Raw genomic sequence first — 24,892 nt, forward strand, 5'->3', positions numbered from 1 at the left:
GATATCTGACTGTTATAACTCATTATATAATCATATATAAGTCTATATGTGATCAGATCTGATAATATATAGGTCTACATATAATTGGATCTGATCAGACTTGCGTAGTCAGATGTTATCAAAATTTTTTCTTTGAAAAAAAAAATTTTTTTTTTGGTCTTCACAAAAAGTGCAAAATGATGTTTACCATTACGTTTAAATCATTCTGAAATAAATAATTTGTTACATTTCCCATGGAATGTTTAGGTCTGCTCTGCTACTTACTGCTCTGCCACTGCTTCGCTACTGCTTAATAGTCAAATCATTATTTACTTTATTATTCAAATAAATCTAATATAATAATGAGATTCAGTAAAATAAATAATTTAAGACTATCAAAATATATTATCAAAGTAATTTTTATATTATATTTATGATAAACTGATTTGATACGTTATGTACTTCATAGAATCATTGTCATATAAGATAGCAGCACAGCAGACGGGAACTTCTAGGCGCATGGATGTCACCAAAATTAAGCAGCATTGAGCGTGGTTAGTAGTTGGATGGGTGACCGCTGGTGTTATAGCCGCAAAATTATACATAAAAATTTTTTTTTTGTATTTTAATTAGTTACATAGAATCGCGTACGACCATATCAAGTACTACATCCATAAAAGTAACCAAATAATTAATTAGAAGTAAAAATATATAATTCAATATTGTTATATATAGACAAAATCTTTTTTCATCGGGAAAGGAACAATCCTGCGGCCATGCCCCATCTATCGAAGACTTTTAATACTAGTTTCGACAGTGCGGAACATGTGATTGCTCCATGGTGACGTCTTTTTAACTAACTAATATGCCGTCTAACTTATAAATATTTCATTGATTATTAAAATTTTTTCCAAAATTTCCAAATAATTTTAATAATACATGAATTAATAACTGAAAATTACATTTCATGATAAATATGTAAATCGTACACAAAAGATTTTTTCATTTAACACAATATTGCATGAAAAATAATAATAATATCAATTTCGTATTGTATTTAAAAAATTAAAAAAAAAATTTTACTTTTTAACTTCCCATTAAGAAAATTGAAAATTTTCAAAAATCGGGAAATTATTGGTTTCACCCCGTTTTTCGAAAATCGAGTTCTCATTAGATCTTGACGTTTTGAGGGCCTAGGAAGCTTCCCTGACTACTCCCGTGATGATGTCCGCGCGCGCGCGTGTGTGCGTGCGTGCGTGTGTGTGTGTGTATGTGTGTGTAACCCTTTTATAACTTTTGAACGGCTTGACCGATTTCATCGCGGTTGGTGCCATCCGAAAGGGCTTGACTAAACTTAGATTTTCTGAAAATTTGAACCGATTCGAACCAGTAGATTTTGAGAAATTGTAAAAAAACTGCAAAAAAAAATTTTTTGAAACGTGATTTTTTTGGAATAACTTTTAAACGAATTTACCGATAAATTCCAAAAACAAATCAGCTCTTAACATCAAAAAACCACGTAGATTGCCGTCAGTCCGGTCAAAATCGGTTGATTCGTTCGTGAGTTATCGTGAACGAAAGAAAACAGAAAAAAGTGTTTTTTCGGGGTTACTCTGAAATTTTCGGTTCGATCAATTAAAACCTGAAAATCACTTATGAGCATGATGAAACTGCGTCGAATGCTGCCAACCGCGTGGAAATCGGTTGATCTGTTCAAAAGTTATCACGATTTGAAAATTCCAAAAATATTGATTTAATAAACTCCTATCAAACTTTTGAGCTCGGAGAGCTCAAAACTACACGAAAATGAGATTATTAAGCTGAAAGAGCTCAAAAACATAATAAGTGCAATATCGAGCGCTTAATTACGAAAGTAGCGGGAAGTTACAGGGATGGCCATCAGGGTCAACCGTTTTCCTAATTTTTTTTAAATATAAACTGGATAAAAAACAGTAACCGATTGATTCTACAACAGTAGTTTTTCTTTAAAATTTTTAAAAATGTTGAGTGATTCAAAAAATATAAAAAATGACCAAATACCAAAATTATCATTCAGATTTGGTTTTATTTGATACTATCAACTCACATCTGGCCTGATAAAATCATATTAGATCATATCAAAACAATATAAATGGGCATATCAGAATATTTTTTCACGGGATTATGACTTTAAATTATTTCTTTGTTATTAAATGATCTATCTTGCTTTCATTTGAATTTAAGACTAAGTTTATTTGCAAACTTTTAACTAATTTTGTACTTTAAATACAGATGGTTCTGACGGAGCTTGGGTTTCAGAGTCAAAATTTTTTATCTATCTCTATATCGACTATAAGTTTGTATGATAATTGACTCAATGTAAGCAATCAAATTAGATATTCAATTCAATTCAGCTATTCATCACATTTGAATTTATCATATTGGGGGTTGTTAAAATCAATCACATGACAATAATTACCTTGCAAGTATCTTTTCCTGCTTCTCCTCCAGCACACATGAAGCTCGTATGCAGGATATAATACTTTCCTAGTCTTGTAGAACGCAAATAGTTTTGACAAGTACTGTGATTAACAACTGGCACTTCAACTTTTTTTAAGATAACTTGATAATGACCTTCTTTACCTGTTATAGAATATAAATTATGTTATAACTGTTCTATTTTATAAGTGAACAAACTGACTTGCTATGGTAAAACATTTGATGAGTTATGAATTTGGGGAAAATTACATCACGGCTGACCGTAACGGACGAACGATCTTTGTAGTGCTTTTAATAATTATTCAAGTGATTATAATTGTTAACTTTCCGCTGAGAAAATTTCCGAAAATCGATAAGTTATTGATTCTACCCCGTTTATTGAAAATCGAATAGTTTTTATATCTCGACGTTCAGAGGTCCTAAGACGCTTGTCCTCACGATTTTTACGATGGTGTGTATGCGTCCGCGTGCGCGTGTGTGTGTGTGTGTGTGTGTGTGAATAAATTTCTCATAATTTTTTAACGGCTTGACTGCTTTTATCACGGTTGGTGTTATTCGAAATAACTTGACCGAACTTAGATTTGTAATACAATTTGGACCAATTCAAACCAATAGATTCTAAGAAAAAAAAAAAAAAACTACGAATAACACCAGCTCACAAAAAAAAAAGTGGCCTGTACTTTTGACCGAATCTACCTATTGTTATGTATTTCGACGCGCTGAATTCGAATCTAAAGTCGGTTTTTCCCGTACACTCTCAAAATTATGAATACAATGCAAAAAACCCAATAAAAGGCAAAAATTACGAAAAATTGCAATCGCAGCAATGAAAAAAATTTTTGGACCTAGATCACGTATGATTTTGATGTACATCAATTCACGGAATCTGAATTTAAACGTTTTGTAGCCTCTTGAACCATCGAAATTTGAAAAAATTGCAAAAAACCAAAAAAAAAAAAAATTGCAAGAAATCATGAAAAATCGAGATTAAAAAAATTTTTCGGAAAATTAAAAAAAATTTCAAAAAAACAAAAAAATCGAAAAAATTGCAGTTATAAATATGATACAAAAATCTATTTAACACAATCGTTAATGACTTAGGTGTATTTTTATGGATGAGTTATGATCTTAGAATTAAAAAACTGCCAAAATTTTAAAATCTGTAAAAAATAGCATGTAAGGAGAAAGTACGGAACCATATTTTCGAATTTCGGACGGTCCTCCGTTTGTATTGAACTTTTTTATCTTCAAATGAGCTACGGAGCGGGTTCCTCTTACGTTTTCTGTTTTTTTCTGTTATTTCTTTTTTTAGCATCCAGCAAAAAATTGACTAAACTTGATTAAATTTATTTTGTCAAAAAATCTTTTTATAAACCATGCGAAGATAAGGAAGATCGGATTTTAAGCTGTTATTCGCTTGTGTCGAACCCTTTTGTCTTCGAATGACCTACGCAAAGTGTTTCTTTTTCGCTTTCTGTTTTCATCGGGTACATCTCTCTTCAATGTCCAGCAATGATCTGCCATTATGTTGACATTCCACTTTCCTTGATATCGACTAGCCATTTCTCTTATGTCTTGGTGCAATCTTTCACCTTGTTCGTCACCAGTGTGGCCAGATCGCGCGATTTTTTTACCCCCTCTTTTGCATAGGTACTCAGAAGAATCAATTAACGGTGTTCGTATTTCATTGTGAGAACTAGGATCCAATTTGGACCGTTCCCTCTCGTTGACCATTCTTTCTTCACATAGTGATTTTCTCAATCTCGACTATACCATATACATAAAAAGCAGGGATATTTTGTAAACCCTAATTGCTAACCCAACGAAAGTTTTGCAATTTTCAAATCACCTGTTACATCCGGAAAAACATTGGCAAATAAAAAATTTCTTTTTTTTTCTTTTATTTCAATAAGACGATTAGGACGACCATAAATTTTATTAATGAATAAATCAAGAACGTTCGCTCTAATGGGACCAAGGTCATTAGCGCAAACCTATGCATTGCCTGAAGGTATTTTTCTTAACAAATTTGTAAATATGAATTTTTAAAACCTTAAAATAAATCGGCCCGGAAATAAAAAGGCATTAAAAACTTAAATACAAGGGTCCCATAAAAAGGGACAACCAAATTTAAACTCAAGAAAAAGATCTCCAACAGATGCGTGTCCAGGATAAGTACATTTAGTACACAGAAAAAAAGTTCTACGAAAAATTACTATGGTAATATCGTAATTTGTCTGATGAAACATCATAGCGCCGGACCCTACTCACAACGTATTCATTTCAACTATGTGACATTGGAAATTCTATTACAGAAAGTATACTACTTAAAAGAATATATAGTCATAAATATTGTATTAGAAATTACGATGCGAGAATAGTAAAGTATATAAATAACAATTGCAATGTATTTAAAGTCGGTATAGTAGAATTTTTTCTACGATCCAAATTATAAGAGAAATATTTTTAAGGGCGAGGGGGAATCACACAGAAAGAATCTTTTCGTCACTGAAAAATTCTGTCATATTCAGGAATCGAACCCAGTTCTGTAGGTTACATGCCAAAGGCTCTACCACTGAGCTATTCGAGGCAACATCTCAAAATTATAAAAATCAAGATATTGAAAGTCTAGTCCTGGATTACGATGTTACTATTGTAATTTTTACGCAAATTTTTTTTCCGTGTAACGGCCATGGTAACGGCTTATAGAAATCATTTTCTTACACGGAGAAAAAAATATCGTGATAAACACGAAACTTTGTATCGTCATTATCACAATCATATGTATAGCGACTGTTATCTAACGTTTGTATTTTATCACTATACGTATTGTGATTACCTCAAAACGTATGGTGCTAAGGACTATACGTATCGTGATAATCACGATACACCGCTTGCAGCGCCACTACTTTCCCACTACTTTTCACCTGGATCGTGATAATTACCTTACGTATAGTGATGAGAGCGATGTTTTTTTCTCCGTGTAGGAAATGATAAGAAAAAGTTTTTTTTCTGAACATTTAAAACCTTGAAACTACCTCTAATAAATAATCTTAGGATTCTAAACGCTCGTAAAAGTTTCATTTAAAATCTTTAAAATTTAACGTTTAATTTTTTTATGTTTGTTGTTGAAAAAACCCTCAAATTCATCATTCGGCACTAACAATCGCACGGACCATGACTAGAGAGCTAGTCATGGTACTAACAATCGCGCGGACCATGACTAGAGAGCTAGTCATAGTCAAGATCTTCATGAAGTACTAACAATCGCAAAAACCATGACTAAGGAGCTAGCCATAGTCAAGGTCTTCATTAGGTACTAACAATCGTACTGATCATGACTAGAAAGCCAGTCATAGCTAAGATCTTCATCAGGTACTAACAAACGCACGGACCATGGCGAGAGAGCCAGTCATCGTGGGAAAGTATTCTAAGTTGTAATTGAACCGCTACCTTCGATACCCCCACTCAGTCCATCGGAGCTAGCGAGCCAATGTATTCATACAACTTAATCCCCCCTCAAATCACCTGACCGTTTAAAAGAGGCAGCGAGGAGAGCTGCAGAAACAGTTCACTTTTATCTATCGAACTACGAGGATCAAGAAAAGGAAGAATCAAGAAGTCTACAGCAAGCGAGCAAGGCTTGCATATAAGAAGACGTAAGAATCAAGAAGTCTACAGCAAGCGAGCAAGGCTTGCGTATAAGAAGTAAATTCATTAAGGTCAAGCGAGCAAGGCTTACCTTTTAGTGTTTCATTTCAATAGTTCTTTTCAGAACTCACAATTCAAGTGTGCAACATTTACTTGAACCGTTTCATTTCAACAGCTTTTTTCAGAGCTCACCAAGTCATCTCAAGAAATTAAGACTACAACTTAGTCTTAATAACAACGGTCTTTTTCAAGGCCACCTTAATTTAAGGCTCTTTTTCAAGAGCGTGTGACTAACAAGTCATCTCAAGACTATTACGTAGTCTTAATCACAACGGTCTTTTTCAAGGCCACCAAATAAGTTCATTAGTAAGAAAACCTACCCAAGTTTGAGGGAAAGTACCGGCATTTCTACCAAAACATTTGTAAAAATTTTAAAGCTACACTTTTAAGGTCTAACATTAACAACTTTCTAAAACGCTTGTAAAACTTAAAAGTTTTAAGATCTTTTTTTCTTCTGAAAAAACGCTCGTAAAAAAAAAGAATAAATTTAGACACTTTTAAAATTTGACCTTAAGAATAAAGGTTTTCGAAATAAATTTTAGACTCGAAAACAAGAAAAATATATTTCCGAATGATTTAACCTCACCGCCCAGGTGAAAACTTAAAATGAGGGAATTGATAGAATTTTAGTAAATAACTAAGTAAATTCATTCCGTTTTGTTGTATCACTAGTTATTATGAAATAGACTTTATTATTTGGGACAGTTGTAACAGGGTAAAATTACCCTAAATCGATGTCACCGGATATCGATAAGTATTCGACATAGCACTGGCGCGTCTCGATCTTCGGGCCTAAAGGGAGAATAGGAGGGGGTAGTTTTGGGTTAATATAGGTGAGCCGTGCAGTGGAAAAGGGAGAAGTAGTGTGACCGCCAGACTGAGTGCCACGGAAATCAAGAAGGACCGTTCCCGAGAGTAGTGACGAGACGAAGGAAGCCAACTACAACTAGGACTTCATCCTCCACGAGTTATATCATCGTTTAGTTCGTCAAGGTATCAATTATTACTCTGGGAAACAAGTGAACCGCGGTTTATCCAATACCCAGTTACTTCTCCTAATTATTTATCAATTGGATCGTTTAAGAGACAATTATTTAATTAATCAGAATTTTGATATTCGCTAGTTTGAATTGAGTGATTTTCATGGGGGCTTATACCCGAGAGTCACTCAACCGACTTTGAGAGATAAATTATTTCAACACTCTTCGCGAGAAACTTTTAACAAACAAAAATTAATAAATTAAATTGATATCCGAAAAGTTAGTTTATTCAATGGTTATAATTTTATAACAATTAATTCAAGAAAAAGTGATTAATTTTGTGCTTGAAAATAATCTACAAGCATTTTTACTCGTGGAATTTTTCATCGAGCGTCGATATATTTTGCGTCGCAATAAATTCCAAACACCCAAGGTCAACGATAACCAAACTAGCGAATGTTATAGCTAACAAAATTGAATGTTTCTACTTTTGTCGATTTTTACAATTTAAAAAATTATTAGGATGTTATCGAAAATTTTATTAAGAATTATTTATTGAAATTATTTTATATTGTGAAATGTTTTTTTCACGTGAAAATTGATTAATTTTGGGATTAAGTCCGTAGATGTAGATAAATTAAAATTACCGAAAATTAATAATGAACAGCGTGGACAGTAAGTCCAGGAATTGAGTTATTTTATGTTGAAAATTATCATAGAAAATTCGGTGATAATTAATTAACTCTCATCGTTAATTTTATATTAATTATTTTCGAATTTGATCATATAAATTATTATTGGGATTAAATTGATTATCAAAAATAATTCTCGGTTTGAGTAACTTTTATCTCGACCGAATATTAAGACCTCTGTCTAAATAATTTTAGTTTATTGAGTTAAGAAATTAGGACCTCTTGTTTTAATTAATTATGGTTGTTATATTAAGACCACGGCAATAGATTAGTTAGGAATTTTAATATAATCTTAATATTTTAATAATTAAATCAAAATAAAAGTAACGATCGGAATTTGAGAATTCGAAAATGTTTAGCTCAAAGCTAATTTAGAATTGTCGGTTAATTGGAATTTAATTGTTAATTGAAAATTATTGTTAATTAAATCTAATGATTGAATAATTAAATGCAGTAATTCTAAGTCAATTTTAATTATTGCAAAGTTTCTTGAAATAAAATTAATAATCAATTAAGCAAAGTGTGGGTTATGTGTGTGAAGATTAGTGTGGGTAATGTGTGATATAGAGTGTTAATAGTGCTAAGTTGGTCCTGGTTAGCCGTTAGTTAGGCTAGATGATTTTTGTTTCACTGCACTCTTTGCTCAGAGTAATTAAATAGTTCTGGTTATCCGTTAGTTAGGCTTATGTTTAAATGGTTTAGTTCTGGTTAGCCGTTAGTTAGGCTAGACGATCTCTGTCGCACTACAGTCTTTGCGCAGAGAAATTCGTCGGTTCTGGTTAGCCGTTAGTTAGGCTATAGTTAATAAGTTTTAGTTAATTATAGTGTGAGTGAGGGAGTGAAACTTTGTTAATTTGTTAAGCGCTTTATTTGCTAAATTTATTGTTAATAAATATCGTTATATTGTTAATTGATTATTTATTCTTCAACAGCACCTTCCTCCACTCTCTCTACCCTTAGATAAGAATTCTCATCTCTGGACCAGTTCCAGGAACCGTCATTAAAAATCCTGGTGGCGCCCTAATAATTATTGTTTATCGTTAAATTTGTTAGTTTATTTATAAATTGATTAGGGGCCAATCTGAGCAGGAAAAACTGTTACACAATTAACCGTTCAAAACTTGATAATAATTCTGAAACTAATAAATTTTAAATATGGAATTTGAAATCATTATTTATAATAAAATAGATTTTATTTGAAACAATTAACCGATCCAACCTTCGAAAACAATTCTGAAATTAATTAAATCTTAAATAAACTAGAATAAAATTACTCAAAAATCATGCTAGAGCGACGAATCAAATTCGACAAAACTTCCACTGAAATGTTAAGTAAAAATCATTGACCTAAAAATCAACAATTGCAATATTAAAAGACCATTCGGCAGTCGAAATGGAAGTAGATTTCATAATAAATGTAAAAATCCAAACATTACTGCGATTGGAAACGACGACAGCCGTAAAGAATATGGATCATTTTTCAAACTTAACATAATTCATTGATAATGATGATATTTCATTGATAACAATTTTTCAATAAAATATTTGTTTCACTGAGATATAATTAAGAAAGAATGTGACATGTTCTAAAAATTTTCTTTCTTTGAATAAAAAATTACAGAGATATTAATTGTAAAAAATAAAAATTATACAATTCATTATTAAATATTATCAATTTTATTGAAAATAGTTTGTTCATATAGAAATAAAAATAAACTTTGTTCAAGAAAATAATCCTTGAATCAAGAAAATTATTTATAAGAGTATCCATGATCTTGTATTAAGTCCGAAAATGAAAAAATTCTAATTTTTATGATTTTGAAAATTTTGAAATCATGGCATTTTTTAATTACTTGACCGATTAAGCTCATCTTCGAACTTGACTTCAATATCTATCTGTAGAATAAGTATGTTGAGTTTAGTAAAGATCCATTGTAAATTGACGACGTTATCGTGGTGACAAGCCGCGTTATATCGTATATATATATATATATATATATATATATATATATATATATATATATATATATATATATATATATATATATATATATATATATATATATATATATATATATATATATATATATAAACAAACGAAACCGGGTGACCCACGTCCTCTGCAACTTCAAAACCCAAAACTAAAAATCTAGAACTTAAAACTCAACACTCAAAATAACTCAATAAAACTTTAAATGACTTGACCTTAATATTTTTCCCAACTTGACTCAAGAGACTGACTCTACTCTTAAAAATTCTAAAATCTCAACTGTAACATTAATTCTCTAAATTCACTCTAAAACTATAAACTTCATTACTCGACATCAACACTCACTTAATTTACAAAACATTTTTCTTTAATCTTTAAAATTATATTTTCTATGATATTTGGCCTTGAAATATCGGCTTAAATTAACAAAAATACATTGGCGCTAGTGACGTTCATTTTAAATAGACCCCGATCGTTAAAATAACGTGTCACAATATATATATATATATATATATTTAAGAGCTTAAATCAGGATAAAGTAGACCACAAATTTTTTTATATTTTTCTTTTAATTTATTTCAATTTGTAACGTTTCGTCAGCTTAATTTTAACTTCATCAGGTAACCTATGTGTCAGAAAATAAAATAAAATTAATTAAAACAATCAAACCATATTATTAACAATATCAAAATAAAAAATAATTAATACCTTGAAATACTTTTAACAAAAACACATAGTCACATGATATTCAATATTACGTTTAACATAAAACCAATATATACATAAGCCATGGTTAAGAAACATTTTTTAAAAAAATTGTCAAAATACTAATAATATTGATATAAATGAAAATTCCGTTTTCAGCATAAATATCTAAACGTTATTAATGAATAATTAGACAGTTACTAATAATAACCTCCCAAATATGTATGCTGCTAATGTCAGTTGCTTACTACAACTAACATACTCTATAAACTATACCATAACGAAACGCCCGTAGTATGACTTCACTCCACTTGGCAGCGCGGATGTTCCCGGTTACATTTGAATTTTTCAATCAGGCCATGATACAAGCAGTTTAAATCCTGGTTTGTGAATTTTCTTAAGTCCATATAGCCTAGGAGGCAATGTGTTGTGTGCTTTTAAATACCTAGCCTCTAGATCACAGATCACCGACTCCTCCAAAAGAACTGCTATTATACCATTCACTTTATCTTGGTATTTCCTCGTTGGGTCTTTATTAGTTCGTAAATATATCAATGGCTCATTCAACAATTCATTCATAGACAAGTCACATTCCTCCCGTTTCATCAAAACTGTTGCACCACCTTTGTCAGCACGCATAACAACAATATCATTCCTATTGTTCAGGAATTCCTTTGTATATTTCAACTTCTTCATCAAGATTTTATCTTCTCTGCTATTTGACCGTCTACACGAGTTACATGTGATTGTTTTAATTAATTTTATTTTATTTTCTGTCACATAGGTTACCTGATGAAGTCATAATTAAGCTGACGAAACGTTGTAAATTGAAATAAATTAAAAGAAAAACATAAAAAAATTTGTGGTCTACTTTATTCTGATTTAAGTTTTTAGAAATTTATATTATTTAGACCTGATCTAACAAACAAATACTGTAGTTTGTTTTTCATGTCGTTCATTGAGAACACTTACAGTACTGTTTTGTTTACGAATTTTGAAAAAGTTAGTTTAAATAGTTCGCCATCGCCGTGATAGAGGGCGGATAATTTTGTCATTTGTTCGCTCGCAGTAAAAACCGCCAAACTGATAAAAGCGAATTAACATAGCGATAATTTTTGTTCTAAAGAAAAAACAAAGATTAAATTCATCTGAAATTAATAATTAATCAAATATTTCGAATAAATTCGAAATATCTAATTAATCTTTTGTACTCCCAAAACGAATAAGTATAGGAAATAATTTTTAAAATTAATTATTTCGGATATATGTTTATTTTTTCTAAGTCCCGGCGAGAAATAGTATGGGAATGTAATTTGAATGAAATCTGTTTGAAACTGATGTAATCTGATGAATTGATTGTGTAAATTAGATTTTGAATTTCATTAAAATTTTTGAAATTTTGAAATTCGACGGCGAGCGATAGAGGGCGATAATTCGCCAATATTTTTCGCTGATAGTAAAAACTTTCGGGTTGATAATTCCCCAAAGTTTTCCGTCTATGAGCAACCTTCTCTTGGGTTTAATTTTCTCGTCTAGAGACTTCTGGCCGAGGAAATTGAAGAGAGAGTTCACTTTACCTGGTGTGGTGTACCACAGGTAAGTGAACGTCTACCCACGAGCAAAGGCGACTCTCCACCTGGAGGCCTTCTGTCAAAAGGTGGCAACCACAGCCGAGTAGGTGAGGGAGAGGTGGATAGTATTCACTCTCCCCTTGGGTATCGCAGAGCGGGCCTGCGGGGCGGCACTAGCCACCCGTCAAGAGCTGGGCACCAGAGGGCCGACGGAGGGAGGTTAGTGACGCGTTTTGGAAGTACGACGGGAGAATCATTTTACCGACAACGGTAATTTAGAATTGTAAACACCGTGTATATATGGGTTTTTGTTTAATCGCTGTTTTTCTTTTGTAAATGTATAAAATGTTAATTTGTTTAATAGAAATAATGAGGTTCTGTGTTATTTATGTTAATTTTCCGAGTTTGATTCGATTTAAAAATTACCTTTGTTAGAATCCTGGACTCCGGAGAGCTTAAATCGAAGCGGGGGTAAAATGAATCGAAAAGTACCCGTTACAAGTTGATAAATTAAAACCGAACACATACAAAGACGATAAATGAAGGCTTTTTATGGATTCGTCACAGAGAAGTCTAAAAGCTGTTCTTCTTTATGACGGAAACTCATATGCACCGATTCCAATAGCCCACTCGACCAAACTTAAAGAAACTTATGAAAATTTACAGATTTTGTTGAATAAAATCAAGTATTTGGAGCATTAATGGAAAGTTTATGGTGATTTGAAAATTGCAACACTTCCGTTAGGTTAGCAATCAGGGTGTACAAAATATCCCTGCTTTTTATGTTTATGGGATAGTCGAAATTGGGAAAATCACTATGTGAAGAAAGAATGGCCAACGAGAGGAAACTTGGATTCTGGTTTTTACAATGTAATACGAATACCGTTAATTGATCCTTCTAAAAACCTACTACCACCACTTCATATTAAGCTTGGTCTTATGAAGCAGTTTGTTAAAGCTCTGGAAAAAGATGGCAATTGTTTCACATCTTTGGAAGAAAAGTTTCCGGCTATAAGTGATGCCAAATTGAAAGAAGGAATTTTCGATGGGCCTCGAATTCGGACTTTGTTTCTAGACGATAACTTCGTTTACGAAATGAACGACATTGAAAGAGCAGCATGGTCGAATTATAAAGATGTCACAAAGTTTTTTTGGGAAATAATACGAAAATTTAGGTAAAGTGTTGTTGGAGAAGTACGATACTATGGGTTGCTTAATGAGTTTCAAATTGCATTTCTTACATTCTCACCTTCAACACTTTCCAAATAATCTTGGCGACTACAGTGAAGAGCAAGATAAAAAATTCCACCAAGACTGAAACGGCGAGTCGATGTCAAGGAAAGTGGAATGTCAATATTATGGCAGATCATTGCTGGATATTGAAGAGAGATGTACCCGATGAAAACAGAAAGCGAAAAAGAAACACTTTCTGTATGTCATTCAAAGACAAAAGGGTTCAACACAAGCGAATAACAACTCAAAATCCGACAGAACTTTCTTATCTCCACATGGTTTATAAAAAGATTTTTTGACAGAAATAAATTTAATCAAGTTTAGTCAATTTTTTGCTAGATGCTAAAAAAGAAATAACAGAAGAAAACAGAAAACGTAAGAGGAACCCGCTGCGTAGCTCATTTGAAGATAAAAAATTTCATTACAAACGAAGGACCGTCCGAAATTCGAAAATATGGTTCCGTACTTCCTCCTTACATGATACTTTTTAGATTTAAAAACTTTAGCAGTTTTTGAATTCTTTTTGAATTTTTTTTGGTTTTTTGCAATTTTTTTAAATTTTGATGGCTTAAGAGGCAACAAAATGTTTAGATTCAGATTACGTGAATTGAAATACATAAAAATTTTAAGATCGACTGTTAAGATCGAAGAACCATGAACCATAGAAGAACCACCTGAAAATTAAGATATATTAAGCTTAGAGTTATTCCAGAATTAGTTTATGAATTTGGAAATATTGTTTAATTAATAACTGATGACTGAATATTTTAATTGATAATTTTTAAAATCAATTAAATTTGTTGAAAGTTGTCATTAAATTTGAAATAAAAGCTAAAGTCATTACAAACTGTGGGTCATGTGTGTGAGCTGCAAAAGTATCTGGGTCTATGTTGCCGTCACTGTTACTTTTGTAGCCGTAGCAGTCTTTGTGCAAGGTGTTCCGTTAGTAGTTAGTAAGAATTCTAGTTAGCCGTTAGTTTAGCTATAGTTTTAAGTTGGTTATTAGTAAGAGTTCTGGTTAGCCGTTAGTTAGGCTAGATGATCTCTGTCACAATGTTGTCTTTGTGCAGAGTAATTAGTACAGTTCTGGTAAGCCGTTAGTTAGGCTACAGTTTTAAGTGATTACAGTGTGAGTTTGTGAATGCTTAAATTGTTAAGATTTGTTATTGTTAACAAATATTGGCCATATTGTTAATTAAATTTTTATTATTCAACAGGACCTTCCTCCACTCTCTTTACCCTAAGATAAGTTTTCTCAGCTCTGGACCGGTTCTAGGAACCGTCGAAAAAAACTTGGTGACACCGTATTAATTATAAAGGTTGTTGTTAATTTTTCTCGTTTAGTTTATTAATCAATTAGGGGCCAATTGGAGAGAAAACAACTCTTTTACATTGTGAATGTTTTAATTTTATCAAAAGCAATTGAGGAGATTATCACACACTATAGCTATAATCTTTTCTTATCTCCGTATATTCGTACATCCATGTATGTATGGGAATAAATATGCTGTTTAGCATTACTTAAAAAAACTTTTGTAACGGAGTGATCGTTACCCATTATAAGTCCTTTTACCCGCACTCGTCTAATTATCGATGGATCACAGAGCGCTGTGATTTTAAGCCCTTGTAGGCATAATTTTAGACTCATAAGTGAGTCCCCAAGGTGAAGGTGTTGGTGTAGTGAGAGTGGGAAGAGCAGAGTGAAGAAGAAACGCACCAAGAAATTTTGGTAAAATTCATTGTGATCGAACGATCGAACGAAACGCATCACGAAAAGGTTTTAGTCAGGTAATTATTTTTTATTCGCTCGCTCTAGTGGAACGAGGCAATGAATCTTGATAAATTTAATGCGTGCTAGGCCGAATGTCAGCTCGCTTAAGTTTAATTAGTTTAAAATATATTCTAATGCCAATTTGATGTTCTAGAAAGAAATATTATCTGAGGAGAACTCGACGAAGTGGTGATCAAGGACTGTGCCGCCAAAAACACCTCACCGAGGAGAAAAATTGAAGAAAAGACGAGAAATCCAGGAGTTATAGCGTCGAGGGATTTTAGACAAAAACCTCACGGAAACTCCAGGTACAATAAATACGTCTAAATAATTTCTCGGTGAAGCGGCATCAGCCAGGCCTTAAATCGGCTGAAGGTCATCGCCATTTCGCGTTCGGTCACAATCATTAGTTTGATAAAAATTTTTTTTTTTTTAATACGTTTATTTAAAGTCGCTATGACATCGTAGGTCCTCTGCGACTACTATTTAATACATTTTAGTAATTAAATCTAGCAGAATATACATTTGTAAATAATTGGATGTAAATTAGAATAGAAAAAATTTAACATGATAGCTTTAGTTGATTTAGAAAGATAGAAATTCGTGGGAGGAAATCTTCTCTGTTGAGGGCTGTCTGGATGTTGGCTGGAATCCGATGCTGAGATCTTAGTAAGTTAAGTTGACGGCATGACATTAAGATGTGTTTGACAGAGGCGTATTCGTTGCAGGCTGGGCATAGGTTGGCGTTAGTTTTGCTAAGTAAATGGTTGTGAGAAAACACAGTGTGCCCTATTCTTAGTCTGGTCATTTGGCATTGGTCAGATCCTTTTTCGAGGAGAGGTCTTGTCTCTGAGGTGTTGTTACGGATTTCATGTAGATGAGATGTTCCCATTCTCCAGAGTCTGTCCCATTTGGTCTTTATGTAGTTCTTGACCATCTTTTTGAAGTCAGTTGGAGTGGTTTGGAGAGACAAGTTAAGGTCGGAACCTGAGGTTGTTGCATCTTTTGCTTCGATGTCTGCAAGTTCGTTACCGTTAATACCTTGATGTGAGGGGATCCAGATGATTCTGATGACTCTAGTGTGGATTGTGTTGTAGATGATAGATTGGCACTCTTGGATGATGTTATCAGATGAGTTCGGATTTAACAATGCTTTTATCACTGATTTCAAATCGGAAAATATAACTGCTTTGTGTATGTTCAGTTAACCAATTAATTTGAGGCTCTTGAGTATTGCAAAGGCTTCACATGAGAAGATAGAGTATGATGGTGGAAGTTCATACTTAAATGTCCTGTCATTGATGATTATGGCACATCCTCGTAGGTTGTTGAGAATAGATCCATCGGTGTAAATCTGGGTGAATTGTTCTAGTTGGTTGATGATTTCTGTAAAGAGGTTCCTATAGAGAATTGTAGGTGTGTTTTCTTTTCCCCAAGTATGTTCACCAATAGATAGGTCATAGCATTCCGTTGGAGCTATCCAGGTAGGGACCTGAGAGAATTGCGGATGGTATAGGGTTAAATTTTGGAGTTCAACATTGTTGGTCAGTTTGATGAGGAGGTCGAGGATTTCTGACTGATTATCAGAGTTGAGGTTTGGGTGTCTTTAAGGTTGGTTTTGATGAAGCTCTGGGATGATTGAGGGGGCTGAGGAAGCAAAGTTTAAGGATACTTGTTCTCTTCTTATGTCCAATGGTGTTTCTCCAGATTCTGCTAGTAAGCTCATTCTAGGGCTGGTCCTATAAGCTCCTAAGGCAATTCTTAGTGAAGTGGTCTGAATAGAATCTAGTTTTTTTAAGTGATGGTTTGAGGCGAATTGGTATAATGTACAGCCGTAGTCAAGTTTCGATCGGATAATGGCTCTGTCGGTGTTGATTAGAATTTGTGAGTCAGCTCCCCATTTATTTGAGGCGATGGATTTGAGCAAGTTTAGGCGTTGATGGCATTGCCGTTTTAGTTCTGTTATGTGTAGCTTCCATGTTAGAGATTTGTCGAAGAGGATACCTAGAATTTTCAATTTGCAGGTCCGATGTAATTCTTTGTTATTGAGAAATAGTTTGGCTGACTCCAGTTGGATTTTCTTTTTACGGGAAAAGATCATAAACTCTGATTTGCTAGGAGAAAATTGAAACCCTGTTTTGTTGCTCCAGTTTGTTAAGTGGTTTAACGACGTTTGAAGAATGTTACAGATGTTTTGGGGGTCTTTGCCTGAGCAGAAGATGGTTAGGTCGTCAGCGAATAGGAGAGCGTGTGACGGGGCTGATATACATTGCACAACTTCATTGATGGCTATTAAGAATAAGAGGACACTTATAACCGATTCTTGAGGGAGACCATTCTTGATTGTCCTGGGATTAGATAGTGAATTATTAACTCTTACTTGTATAAGTCTTTCTTCTAAAAAATTTTTTATGAAGTTGAGTATTGGCCCAAGTAGTTTCAATTCATTAGCAAGGATATCGATGACTCTTGGTCTGTGGACCATTTCGTAGGTTTTTTCAATATCGAGTGAAATTACTATCACTGTTAGCTTATTCGAGAATGTCTTTTCGATGAAACTGTGTAAGTGGTGTAGGTGATGATTGGTAGAGTGAGCTTTCCTGAAGCCATTTTGAGTGGCCGACAACCATTTTAGATTTTCAAGGTACCAGGTGAGACGTTTATTGATAATTTTTTCCATGATTATACCTGGATTACACGTCAATGAGATAGGACGGTAATTTGAGGGGATGGATTGATCTTTGCCCGGTTTGGGGATTGGTTCTATGGTAGCTAGTTGCCAGATTTTTGGAAAGACGTTGTGAGACCAAATATAGTTGTATGTGTCGAGAATGTATTGGAGGCTAGTATTTGATAAATGTTTGATCAATATTATTGGCAGTCCGTCGGGCCCTGGACTTGAATTTTTGTTTTTTTTTAGCACTTAATTAAGTTCGGAAATAGTGAGAGGGGTGTTGAGATGGGAAAGGATATCTTTGATTTCATCGCTGGCTAGAGGTTCTTGTGAGACATTAGGTAAGCTGTTTGAGGTTGTGAAATTGTTGATGTTATTGCGGAATGTTTCAGGAAAGTTGTCGTCACTGGAGTTGAAGGCGAAAGTGTCGGCTAAGATTTCGGCTTTCTCTGTGTCTTTGGTAGTTGGAGTGTTGTTTTTGTCGAACAAGGTGGTTGACATATAGCCAGTTTTATTTCCGTTAATTTTTTTAATTTTTTTCCAGATTATCTCTGGAGGAGTTTGGAAATTTATGGAGGAGACAAATTTTCGCCAAGATGATCTTCTGGATTCTTTGAGATTCCTTCTAGCAATAGCTCGGCATTTTTTGTATTCTATTAGTAACTCAATATCCATTTTGTTTCTTCTGTAGTTTTTGAAAGCGTTTTTTTTGTCGTTTAGGGATTTTTTAGTTTCTTCGGAGCACCATTCGTATTGTTTATTGTGTTTATTGTTAGATATTTTGGTAAATGTAAAATCAGCGGCATCTTTGATGGCTTGGACAAGGTTATTTATAGTTTCATCAATAGGCTGTTCTGAGTTAGGAGTGAGAAGTAGTTTGATATTATTTTCAGCAGTTTGGGCAAAAAGATTCCATCTATCTTTGCGGGATTTCCATTTTGGGGGGTTAGCTTCCTCTGTTGCGTGGTTAGGATCTTCAATGGAGATGTGGATGGGGTAGTGGTCGCTGTCATAGAGGTTATCATCAGTTCTCCAGGATATAGTATCTGTTAAATCTGGGCTCGCTAGAGTGAGGTCGATGCAGCTTTCTGTACCCGATGAAATGTTAAAGTGGGTGGAACAACCGTCGTTTAGTAAGGTGAGGTTGTAGTTATCAATTCAGTTTTCGATGATAGTTCCTCTATTTGAGTCGATTTTGTGAGAGCCCCATATGTGATTATGGCTGTTGAAATCGCCGACTATAATGCAGGGGTTTTTTACTTGGTTAGTAATATTATTTAGCTCATGAGCTGTTAAATTGTGACTGTTGGGGATGTATAGGTTGTAGATGTTTATTGTCTTGTGAAGGTAGATGGAGGCAGCTACTACTTCAAGATTGCTATTTATGATGATTTGTTTACATGGAATGGCGTTCCTAACATATATGGCGACCCCGCCGCTCGCGTGTCCTGATGGTCTGTTTTTAAAGAAACATTTGTAGCCATTGAGGTTGACCGAGTGTTTGTTTTTGAAGTGAGTTTCTTGAATACATATAACGTCAGGTTTGTTGTTTAAGATCAGGAGTCTTAGGAATTCGTATCGTGTGTTTAGTCCGTTTAAATTCCATTGTAGCTCATAGTAGAGAATTATTATTGGGAAAATGGAAGGCGGGGGAGATGGAGTTGATGATTAATTTCGGTTGAACTTTATTCCGAGTCCGACTCTGAGGTTAGCCAGGTTTTTTCTTCAAATGGTAGATTAAATTCATTGGTTATTTTATTTTTAAGCCTAGTAAATCTTTGTTTTTGTCCTCTTGTTTGTAGGAACTTGTATAAGATCGTCAAGGTATGTCTAATATCCAAGGGTGAGAAGTTGTATTCGGTGATTGTCTCGTTGATGGTGTCAGACTGGCTCGCTTTGTCGAATAAGTTTTGGAGTTGGTCAGAGGAAAGGGTATATTTCCCTGGGTTGGTCGAGATTTCATTTTCAATAGTTAGAGGAAGAGTAAATCCTGGATTGTGATCGTGTTCAGTTTTGGGCTTTTTAGACTTTGTTTTAGTATTGCTGTGGTCAGTTTGTCTGGTTTGCTTAATAGTGTCCACCTCCATACTCAGTTCGGAGTTAGAAGAAGTAGAGAGGGGAAGAGGAGGGGGTAGTTTTTTCCATATCGTACGAGAATTGGTGAGGTGTCTTGTTGTTTTCTGTGCAATCTTTTGCTAAGTGACCCTCTTTGTGGCACACGAAGCATACTAGTGAGTCGGTGGAGGGGTAGATGTTATGCACTGCGTCGTCAAAAGGGATTTGTAAGCATTCAGGAATTTTTGTGATGTCATCAGGGCAGATAAACACTTGTCTTCGGAAGGTCATGATGTGATTAAATCCAGGTTCATTCATACCAATTCTAAGAAATGTGAACGGAGACATTGTTTTGACTTGGAGTCAATCAATAGCATCTTGGATGTAGCTGTGGGGGATGACTGGAGGGACGTTAGAGAATACAATTCTTTTGTTTCTGGTTATTAAGGGGCGAATGTTTAAGATCTGATGTCCAATAGAGATTTTCTTGTGGATGTCGACGAGTTGATCACCTATTGATTTGCTAGCAAGGTAGACGCATATGCGATTGTTCGAGATTTGAGAGATGAAGCGGATGTTTGCTGAGGAAATTTTAGTTGCGATGGCCTTGACATATTCTTTGATTGGGACACCTTCGACCGTGTCAATAATGACCGCAAAGTCTTTCGTGGGGAAGAATTCCGTTTTGGTAGCTGAAGCGTAGTTGGATTTGTTGTTGGGAGACGACATAGTGGGTGAAGAAGGGCAATCTCTGTAGTCAGAGATTACTTAGAGCACCTTGGTTAAGGGCCCAGAAAGGGACCTTTGGCTAAATCAAGCACTTGGTTTGCACGTTAACAATAACACGATAGGTAGATGATAGGTAATCAAACTATAGGTAGTACACTGCACAATTAGATTGTTAAATAAACTACTCTCACTATGCAGACACGTCTGTTCAGTTCGGAGGTTCGGTTAAGACTGATATAAAAATTTAATTAATTAATTTTACCAAAATTTAAGCAATTGGTCTAAACAAAATTTAAGTACTCGTTAGCTTAATCAAAATTTAAGTAATTAATTTAACCAAGTTTAAGAATTAATTTAACTGAATATTAAGAATAATTAACAAAATGTTTAAGAACGAAATTTGGTAAACTAATTAGAATAAAGCCCGAATAAAAGTAAGGTTAAAATTAAGAACAAATTGAAGAAAAAGTCAGAAATAAAATGCTAAATATTTAATTAATAATGCCAGGAATTATTTCGGGTTATTAATTAAACACGTAGGCAGAGTCTGGATTAATTTTAGGAGGAATTATTTCAATTTGTTAATTCATGATTTTGGTGTCACGTGAAAATTTGATCTCTCATAATTGAGTTTAACTAAAATCAGTTAATTTTGTGTGAATTAAAATCATTAAAATAGTTCAATAAAATATTTTAGTAAAATCATCAGAACTAAAAATTAATTAAAATCAACATATAAATAATTTGGAACAAATTCAGATTGTGTAAAATAAAACAAAAGTAATCTTAGAATCAGAAAATAGTTGTTAAAATAATTGTTAAAATCATTTAGTCAAAAGTGGATAGTAAATCACTTATAAATTTCACTTGAAGAAAAAATCGACAAAAGTTTGGGAGAGGGTCTGCCATCTTGTCTAGAGCTAAAAGGCTGAGTAAAGGACACGCAAGATCGAGACTAAAAATCTCAAGGAGTTATAAAGTAAATTTAATCTCCAAAATTAAAATAAAATAAATTCTAAGTTTCAAGCAACACAAAGAAAGTGAAATCAAGTAATTTAGTGAAAATAAAATAAACTCAGTTATTCAGAGAAAAATAAAATAATTTAGTTAAAATTAAATAAAATAAAATCAATTGTCAATTTCTTAATTCGGAGATTAAAACTAAATAAATTAATTAGTTAACTCTGACAAAATTATTTGGACAAGATTAAAACAATTCCAGTAAATAAAATAAATTACAAAATTCGGCAAAATGAAATTCGAAGAAAATAATTTATAAAATGAAACTAAACCAATTTCAATGAAAATAATTGAAGATACTAGGACGTAACGAATATTTTGTCGGCAGATTATTAAGACCTCTGTCGTCAGATTTTAATCTATTAATACAAGATACGAAGACCTCTTAGTATTAAATATTTATTGTTATATTATTAAGACCACGGCAGTAAATTAGTTAAAAATTTTAATAGGAAATTAACTTGAAATGAATTTGGATTGGGAATGAATGAATAATTTGGATTTAGAAAATTAGTTAATTGAATTTCAATTTGAAAAACAAAAGTAAATAATAGTCTTAGAAAATAATTAACAAAGTATGGAAATTTTAATTAGTGTGTTTGAATGATAATAATTATATTGTGGGTGCGTGTGAAAAATGATGAAACTATGAAACTATAGAAAATTATGGAATTATGAAAATATGGAAAATTGTGAAATATGGAAAATTATGGAAATATGGAAAATGGTAGAAAATAATTAGAAACCGCGGTATGGTCGCTCCATAAGAGGGTATCGGCGGGATTAGGAACAATGATAGGAAACCGTCGTCTTAACGGGAATAGGACTTAGTATTAAGTGTCAATTAATTGTAAGGGGAATATTATTGTCATGGGGTTGGTTAAATAAAATTTCTTATAGAATGAATTTCTTTGATAATTTTTGTTTCCTTCCTAGCAATCTCTCACGACCCTGCAGAACTTACTCCATGCTCTAGTCCAGTTTCTGGATACTGTGTCAAAAGTAGCGCCCTAAATAAACTAAGGGATGACCAAAGAGATCGAGTAAACTTTGTCAAAAGAGTCTCATCCGTTTTAGTTAACGGAGTAATCGTTTAGGAAACATGTGTCCTAATGCTAACTAAAAATATTGTTCGGCTATCCATTTGTTTCCGTGGAAAATATACCGTGAAGTTATTTATGCATACTACACTTCATACAAAAATTGAGGGAGCAAGAAAAAAAACCAAATTTTTGGGGGATTTTCAACAGGCTGTAACTTATACAAAAATGGTCGTACAGCAAAAAAAAGCCAATTGTAGCTCTAAGTGTCTAGTTTTCAGATCTGAGTTTGAACCTTTTTTTTTAAATCGTTTTCGAATAATCTTAATAAAAACCACCGAAAAAAAAATTTTCGAAATTTTTTTGAATTTTTTTTAATGTACGGGCGTGGAAAAATTTTTCTTGACTTACTCTTTATATGGACTGGATAGCTTAGTTATTGAGCTCCAATTCTATGCATTGATACGTGTATTCTTATGTACTATTAAATAAATCATCAAGTGATTAACGTTGAAAAAATATTTGAAAATATGAAAGAAATTGATTGACAAACCTATAATTACAGTATATAAGAATGATATTATAATTCAAAGTGAAAGAAATCAATCATCATAAAATTGGATTTATATAAATTGAACACAATTGTTGTTGTTGTTGTTGTTGTTGTTGTTGTTGTTGTTGTTGTTGTTGTTGTTGTTGTTGTTGTTGTTGTTGTTGTTGTTGTTGTTGTTGTTGTTGTTGTTGTTGTTGTTGTTGTTGTTGTTGTTGTTGTTGTTGTTGTTGTTGTTGTTGTTGTTGTTGTTGTTGTTGTTGTTGTTGTTGTTGTTGTTGTTGTTGTTGTTGTTGTTGTTGTTGTTGTTGTTGTTGTTGTTGTTGTTGTTGTTGTTGTTGTTGTTGTTGTTGTTGTTGTTGTTGTTGTTGTTGTTGTTGTTGTTGTTGTTGTTGTTGTTGTTGTTGTTGTTGTTGTTGTTGTTGTTGTTGTTGTTGTTGTTGTTGTTGTTGTTGTTGTTGTTGTTGTTGTTGTTGTTGTTGTTGTTGTTGTTGTTGTTGTTGTTGTTGTTGTTGTTGTTGTTGTTGTTGTTGTTGTTGTTGTTGTTGTTGTTGTTGTTGTTGTTGTTGTTGTTGTTGTTGTTGTTGTTGTTGTTGTTGTTGTTGTTGTTGTTGTTGTTGTTGTTGTTGTTGTTGTTGTTGTTGTTGTTGTTGTTGTTGTTGTTGTTGTTGTTGTTGTTGTTGTTGTTGTTGTTGTTGTTGTTATTATTATTATAATTATTACTATTATATTATTATTATTATTATTATTATTATTATTATTATTATTATTATTATTATTATTATTATTATTATTTTGCTATTAAATGCTCAGGGGGGTTATCCCCGGAGTCCGATTTTCCGAGGGCCCAGCCTGAGCTTCATCCGTTACTGCTGGACCACTCTGCACAACAAGGCGGTTAGTGATCACAGCAGGCCAAAGTCATTTCCCTTAAGAGACGGAGAGAACCAAGTAAAACAGCCTTCTGCATCCTAACTGCCAAGAACTCAGCTTTTGATGAGCAAGCTGGAACTTTGGCAAGTGAAGATACAAAAGACTGTTTCATCCCTCCTAGGACGCCAACAATCAGGACGACAAGCTTGACACGGTAACCTGGGTAAAGTTTGCCAATTTCAAACAGGAGATCCTGATATATTTGTCTTTTGTGCTCTCCTTTGGCTGAGATGTTGTATTCAGCCGGGGCCGAGAACTCAATGACATAAATGTCACGAGTGGCCTTGTCGAAGAGCACAATATCAGGTTTGTTGTGATCTATCCGCCGGGTTGTTGCAAATGGCATGTTCCAATATATTTTGCAACTGTCATTCTCAACAACCTGGTGAATATCTCCTGGCAAATAAGGCAGCACTGGTGTCACGTCAGTACCGTAGCAATGACGAAGATAGTAGTACAGTACTCTCAGAGCAGCATTGTGACGCTGGATATATGCACCTCTTGCCAGCACTGGACATGCCGACGAAAGGTGCATAAGCGTCTCCGGATGTTGTCTACACCTCCTACAAAAAGTGTCCGGTAGCTGCACTGGGAGCACCTTGTTACGGTACTCAAGTGTGTTAATGACACCATCTTGGCAGGCAAATATGAACCCTTCAGTCTCGGACATCAGGCCAGCTGACTTTAAGAAGGAAAACGTCAGCTGGGTGGACAAGCCATGATTACGCACGTGTTTAAAGAACACGCTGTGCATAGACTTGTCCATCAGTTCGCCAAGGAG

The 24,892-nt window shown here is 33.7% G+C and overlaps 2 protein-coding genes across 2 annotated transcripts in view; both read right to left on the minus strand.

Moving 5' to 3' along the window:
- The window catches only part of LOC141537271 (uncharacterized), a 170,884-nt gene that overhangs the window by 38,256 nt on the left and 107,736 nt on the right, over positions 1–24,892 (minus strand). The gene's annotated exons all lie outside the window — the stretch shown is intronic.
- LOC141537273 (uncharacterized) lies at positions 2,608–10,769 on the minus strand. The gene is made up of 3 exons (XM_074258161.1): positions 10,539–10,769; positions 10,046–10,455; positions 2,608–9,736 (listed from the first exon to the last, which is right to left on the minus strand). The coding sequence occupies exon 3, from the start codon at positions 4,189–4,191 to the stop codon at positions 3,859–3,861; it is 333 nt and encodes a 110-aa protein (XP_074114262.1). The 5' UTR covers positions 4,192–9,736; positions 10,046–10,455; positions 10,539–10,769; the 3' UTR covers positions 2,608–3,858.

Source organism: Cotesia typhae, unplaced genomic scaffold, assembly GCF_013202065.1.
Source record: "Cotesia typhae breed Kobodo isofemale line unplaced genomic scaffold, CoteBio_Ctyphae scaffold_70, whole genome shotgun sequence".
NCBI lineage: Eukaryota > Metazoa > Arthropoda > Insecta > Hymenoptera > Braconidae > Cotesia > Cotesia typhae.